General features: G+C 39.3%; 1 protein-coding gene across 2 annotated transcripts; it reads right to left on the reverse strand.

Moving 5' to 3' along the window:
* Nucleotides 1–1,099: 1,099 nt before the first annotated feature.
* LOC307022100 (uncharacterized protein) lies at nucleotides 1,100–6,044 on the reverse strand. 2 transcript variants are annotated; one of them, XM_079654678.1, is made up of 6 exons: nucleotides 5,109–6,044; nucleotides 4,339–4,516; nucleotides 3,942–4,019; nucleotides 3,068–3,135; nucleotides 2,857–2,900; nucleotides 1,100–1,362 (listed from the first exon to the last, which is right to left on the reverse strand). In XM_079654678.1, exons 1-6 carry the CDS (start codon nucleotides 5,370–5,372, stop codon nucleotides 1,269–1,271), a joined length of 726 nt encoding a protein of 241 aa, XP_079510804.1. In that variant the 5' UTR covers nucleotides 5,373–6,044; the 3' UTR covers nucleotides 1,100–1,268. The 2 variants fall into 2 exon arrangements, with proteins under 2 accessions (XP_079510804.1, XP_079510803.1); XM_079654677.1 differs by having other exon boundaries at nucleotides 3,942–4,244.
* Nucleotides 6,045–6,541: the final 497 nt, after the last annotated feature.

A 6,541-nucleotide genomic window follows, 5' to 3' on the forward strand; every position in this document is an offset into this window, starting at 1 on the left:
TATTTCTATCATTGACCATCTACTTTCCCCCTGTTTTGTATGTACTCTTAATATATGTATTTTTCATAAAATCTAACATATCAACAAAGAAATTCAATAACATGCTTTAACCACTAGGCGTTTCAAACGGTCAAGATAAGTGTTAACACAATCAAATATACTACTGTTTACAGTTCAGTTTATGACGTATATGTTGTTGTTATCCATATATTGTTTGGATATTTGTAACACCAAACCGACAGAAAAGAGGGTCTTAATAACATGACCCAGTGGTCTAGTTAATAAAACATAATACAAATAAAAACGGTGTCAGTTTCCGGTGTCCGTTCTGAGCCAAATCTCATATAATAATGTAATATTTAATGCAGCCGAACCATTTTTTTTTACAATGCATTTATAATAAGCAGCCCCGTGCCGGTCAGGCGCATTGTAGGAAAGCAAGACAATAAATGGCAAATATATGTAGAAAATAAAGGTAGAGTTACGTCCAAAACAAACGTAAAGTGGGAGAAAATACGTTTCTACCTAAACGTAATTGGGAATGCAGTTTATTTCTGTCTAAACGTAATTTTGACGAGACAGGGTTGGCCTGTGATATATGAGAACATTAACACTTTTGGGTAGGGCTACACAAAATACATTGTTGGAAAGGCCTCGACCTGCAGAGTAACATATGTCAGTATGAAGACCCTGCATGGCTCCTGCTTTGAAATATCGACTTTTCAACCTTGACATCCGTGCATGTTTGAAGGCTAATTCTGCTATAAAAGGGGCTACAAACATGAGACAAACTGTTATAGAGAGCTCTTGACCTTAATATAATGTAATTATACTTTTCATCAATATGACAATTACATATTGATAACCTGATCGTGCAGATATGTTAAACCACATTTATACTATTAATTGCACAGTCTATTGAGTATTTACAACTTCCTATTATAGAAAACAAAGCTAGTTAGATAGTATTTTTATAAAATGTTTTCCGGTTTGCAAAGCAAGAGGGTTGTAGATAGGATTGTAAATATATATATGTATTTCAAGAAAATCAATCGAGTGACACGCTGTGCTTACTGTCTCAATAAATATAGAGCCCGTGATCAAACAATAAGTGTTTATTTTTCAAATACTAAATGACACTGCAACAAATAAAACATTTCCATATCCGAAACATTTACACAAATAAAGACATAGATACATAAACACAGTAAACATATGTACATATTGTATGTGTTGCCTGGATTCACAACACATTGACCAGGCAGCTCTCATGCTGAACCAGAGGGACCTGGCGACTCGGGTGTGGCAGTGAGGCACTCAAAATTACAGGCAGGCTCCCATGTGTTATCCCAGGTTCGGTTACTGTGAAATGCACAAAGTGTCATTAGAACAAAGATCACATTTTAAGATCATTGATGAAAAAATTAAACACAAACATATTTTACCGATAAATGATTTAGAAGGACTCATTTCAAAGAGGCCTTTATTATTTATTATATCCTGATCATAATTCCATCGTTGAGGTCTACTAGAATAGATTTATATTGTGCAATGTTCCAAACTCACATTGGTTTCTCATACAGCATCTCTGTAAAGTATGTGTATTCACTCTGTCCTAAACGGCTTGTTGGAGCTCCTGCCCCACCCCCCTGTAAGCCCACTCTGATGAGTCCACCACCATTACTGTGGAACATCAGTGTTTATGTGTTACAATGGCGTTTGTTGGCAACCAGAAAATGACACCAGTGACGACAAACAGATGAGAATGCTGCGTGGGGTCTGGGTGCCGTGTTGGGGGGACGTTGCGGGGCTCGCTGCTGGAGCGGGCAGTGTGAGCTGGATTACTGGCGTTGTTTCCTGGTTGCTGCGTGGGGTCTGGGTGCCGTGGTCTTTCACGGCACTTGGTGTATATTCAGCCTCCAGGGAAACACAATGGGAAATCCACCTCACACTGTCCGCTCCAGGGGCCTCGCGGGGCGGACTACTGAGCTGCTCGGGAGTCTGCCCTGGCAGAGTGTGCCTATTGTTCTATAGCTGTGTGCCTATTGGTCCATTTGGAATTAGTGACGTCAACCTGCCCCGGAAGTAAACAATGGAAAAAGAGTTTTACTCGCTACAGGGTGTACTTTGAGGGTTTGTGACTCTGCAGACCGTTTACATGCATTAAAACCTCGATAACACACAAGGGGACGGGTAATAACCGGAAAAGAATGACATGGGACCTTTACATATAGAATTGGAGGATGAAACCCTGTTTAATGGTCACACATATATGCACAGGGAAAAGTGTTCTCTGCATTTAACCCATCCTAGTACTAGGAGCAGTGGGCAGCTATTGTACAGCGGCCAGGTTTAATGTTGTTAAAGGGGGACTTTGCAACTTAATCATGGTTTTAATGAGGTTCAGGTTTTGTGTTTCAAGGAGTAGTTATAAACACACAGGGATAAGGATAATGACGGCATCTTTCATTCATCAGTGCTCTCCTCTTCGTCCTCATTTCCCTGCTTTTCCTCACTGCTATGTTCTGCTCATGTATATAATGATACAGCGCTCCTGGAATAAATCCCAACACAATCCTATTTACCTCAGGCAAACAGCACTTTATCATTGGTTTAGAAAAGGAGCATACTTAACTGCCATGGGGGTCCCCAACTTAGGAACTGTAGCTAATATATATCTTTCTGTGTGCTACTTTTGTTTTGATGCTACAAAGATAGGGACGTTTTTGTAATACTTTGGTAACGTAATCAAACACTATGTTGGATTTTAGAGGGCAGAAAACGACACGCAGTTTTGTCATCAAAGGTTTAAAAACAATACAAATATGTATAAATGCAATATTTACTACTCCTTACCACACAGAGCAAAGCAACCAGCATATTTTACATTCTGCTTTCCCCTACACAAACACATAAAACACACAGGGAACAATCATTTATAATTTTAAGCAATTACTGGATATTACTTATTATATTACTTTTAGTATTTCTTGTAAAGGCCTGAATGAGTTAATGAGTAAGGCCCTCACAACGGAAAATATATACAATTAAGCCTTGTATATCTTACCTCATTCATTCTTCTTCCAAGTACCTTGTCAAAGAGGAAGACCTTCTGAAGGTTACATTTGCGGCAACCTTAAATAACAAAAAAACAAAAAAAGTTTATTAGGTCATGAATGTGATGTTTGATGGCTGAATCAAATATGAGTCCAACACATTGTATTCATCATAACCCTCTTAGGTTAAAGGAGCAGTAGGTAAGTTTGAGAAACCGGCTCGAGTGCACAAAAATTCCAAAGTACACAACCGAAAAGAATCCGCCCCTTCCTTCAGACTTCCTACAGAGTACCTCCTCCAACAACACATGAACGCGCACAAGATCATGATAATGAATGTAAAACAAATGTATAACACAGTTATTGTCAGTGCTTATATTTTTGAAGCGAGCATATTTGTTTTGTGAAAATGTATTACAAATGTTACGTCTAGCTGACGAGAGCATAATAATAATTGGTCGTAGTTTTTACAGTATTACGGCTTCCACAGATTACTTTTTTAATGGATTTTTTTTCAAAGCACTTAGAATATGCATTGCTATCAGGATATTAAGAGCATTCCATGGAATATAACAAAAAAGTGTAGCTCGAGCCGGTTTCTCAAACTTACCTACCCCTCCTTTAAGTTAGGGGTTGACATTAACCATGGCGTTCCAAAATAACACCAAATAGGTCAAGGTCAAAGTCAAGTTTATTGTTTATTTATTTATTAAAGAATACAAATAATAACTAAAGAATAACAATCTGTGTTCAGGCTTACAAATTCAAAGACCTGGTGATGCGATGAAGACTGGTTTTACTACCCGATAAATGCAACAAGTCAAATTTGTCAGGAAGCGAATGTAATAATAGTGTGTGCAATAATATTTCCAATGCAAAACTTACCAACTGTTTTCTTTTTCTTTTTTTGTGGCCCCTCCTTTTTGAGTGAAGATGTCTGTGGTGGTGGCATGTTTGTTGAGGCTGAGGATGGAGAAGAAGAGGGCGAGATGGGGCAAGTCATGAGATTCAGAACAAAGAACTCTGGCTGCTCTGGCTGCTCTGCGCTGGAGCTCTGTGGCTGCTCTGCACTGGAGCTCTGTGGCTGCTCTGGCTGCTCTGCACTGGAGCTCTGTGGCTGCTCTGCACTGGCGCTCTGTGGCTGCTCTGCACTGGCGCTCTGTGGCTGCTGAGCTGTCTGTGATTGTTCTGCTGGGGGAGTGTCAGGTACAGACGTCAGTATTATTTATTAAATAAAAATGGAGAGGCACACAAGTGGGGTCTAAAATAAACAAGAAAGTACTCTTAGCCTGAGTTAGAAGGACTTCATACACCCTCCGCATCTTATCCAAAATGGCTTTGGTCACAGAAGAAGCGGCGAAATGGGTCATGACATCTGCTACCCACTTATTTCGAGATTTCTTGTCTCTATGCCCATAAAATAAAATTGTCTTGAAGCCCAGAGCCTCAAGTTTCAACACCTGAAATGAAAAGAAAACAGTTGCAACACATTAGTTCAAACCACTACATTAGTACTGTAGAAAGCTACTTAATTTCAAGGACAGCTAATTGAATATGATGTTAGATATTATTTAGCGACAAATTGTTTGATTTCGATAAACCATAGAAACAACAACATTTGATCTTGCATTGTATAAGACCAATGGTCATAAAGATGTAAGGGAAAAGGTGTCTCTGCTGTTCCTGCCATCGCCATCCTAAGGACTCAGGATTATTATTTGATAGGAAACACTGACTATTGTTGCTCTTTAACATAATACATAGGTAGAGATGGCTTCTACCTGGGGTTGGACTTTTGACTAAAAACCCTGATATCAATATTGTAGGAGCCGAAATGCTTATTTAGACTGAGCTAATTGTTTAAATAATATTCATTTGTTCAAATCAAGTCAAAGATGTAAAAAGTATCCCTGCAGGATGACAGAAACTGATGAAAATGAGAGTATGTGTTTTTATTGAAAAGCCTGATCACATTGTCTTATGATATGTTAAACAAATAAAGCTTAATTTCACTTAGCAGACATTAATGAGCTATGAGCATTTTTGACTTACTGCAATACGGGCAGAATCAATGATGCGGTTAACGTTGCGATTCCTAACCACTCCTTGCCCCCATGTGCTGTCCAGGGTCGCTGTCTTTTTTATGATTTTCGTCTTTGTTGACAGGGTCCCGTAACAGACAGTGCATGATTTGATACTTGCCTTATTAAGAGTCTGGCAAGTAGGGCACGGCCGTAACTTTGGTCGGGTCATATCTCCAAGACAGACAAACAGTAATATATACAAAAATAGAAAAGCAATAGTGGACAAAGACATGGACAAAACAGGAGTAACCACAGATAGCAAGAGAGAATATGCAAAAGTGAGAGACAGAGAGAGAGAGGGACAGAGAGAGATAAAGTACACAGACAGCAACACAGGTAAGGACAAGGCACACAAACAAATGTGGCTCTTAAAAGTGCCTTTGGGTGGGTGATTGCATGGGAGATCACAGGGGTATATCAACTTCAAAATACCTGTGTGGAAAGAAGAGACACAATATTTATATGGATCTTAAGTTGGCGTGACGTTGAAGCAGCGACCCTGCTGTAGTTCGTTTATAGCATAGCGTTAGCATTTTGCTTCTGGCGACTAGATTTATGGTGTCGACATGTGGATATTATCCGGCTGAAAAAAACATGATCCGTCTCTTAAATGTGTTTCAACCACAGACCTTATTTCCAGCTATTTTCCAAAATCCTATGGAGAAATTGCATTGCGTTTTTGAGGAAGGAACCAGAAGGAGGGTTCTCTGTGGCTAGTAGCCGTTAGCTAGCATAGTCCAGTAAATTGTATTGTAATGTCTTAAAAGGATTCACAAACTCACAAAACGACTACCTTGCTCTTCTTAAGGTGCTTACAATACTTGCTGACTGGACTTAATAACAGTTTTGGTGTATATTTAATTGTTTTCGTCGTCTCTGATTATGCACAAATGATTAATGACGCTCTTACCTTATTCATGGGCTTTAACAAGTGCGACGCGGCGACCCACGCGTTCTTATTAAAGAGAGGCGAAGCCCCTCCCCTTCCGGGTTCCTCCACTTTATTCGGAAAAGATATGCATTGAAATCAATGGAGAGAGAAAGATTATCTTTCGATCCCGTTTGAATTGTGCCACGAACTACACATAATGATGTTTGTCAATCTTAAATAATAATTTCCCTGTCAAAAAAGTCACAGTTTGTCGTAAAACTGTTGAAATGTAAGACAATAAAAAATACGCAAAATACTACAAATCCCAGATTCCCGCATGCTGGCTCTTATGAACCGACTGACTCCCCTTGTGTGTATGTACAGCTCTCAACATGCCCAGATTTGTACCGATTTTCACTTCTTTTAATACTTTTAATACCACATTACGTCACACGTTTGATGCGCGCCCGTGATTTAAAGTCTCTTTATTTTAAAAAATACGGGGAATACGGGGAATACGGAGCTCGGGG

The sequence above is a fragment of the Notothenia rossii genome, assembly GCF_949606895.1.
Source record: "Notothenia rossii genome assembly, chromosome: 1".
Taxonomy (NCBI): domain Eukaryota; kingdom Metazoa; phylum Chordata; class Actinopteri; order Perciformes; family Nototheniidae; genus Notothenia; species Notothenia rossii.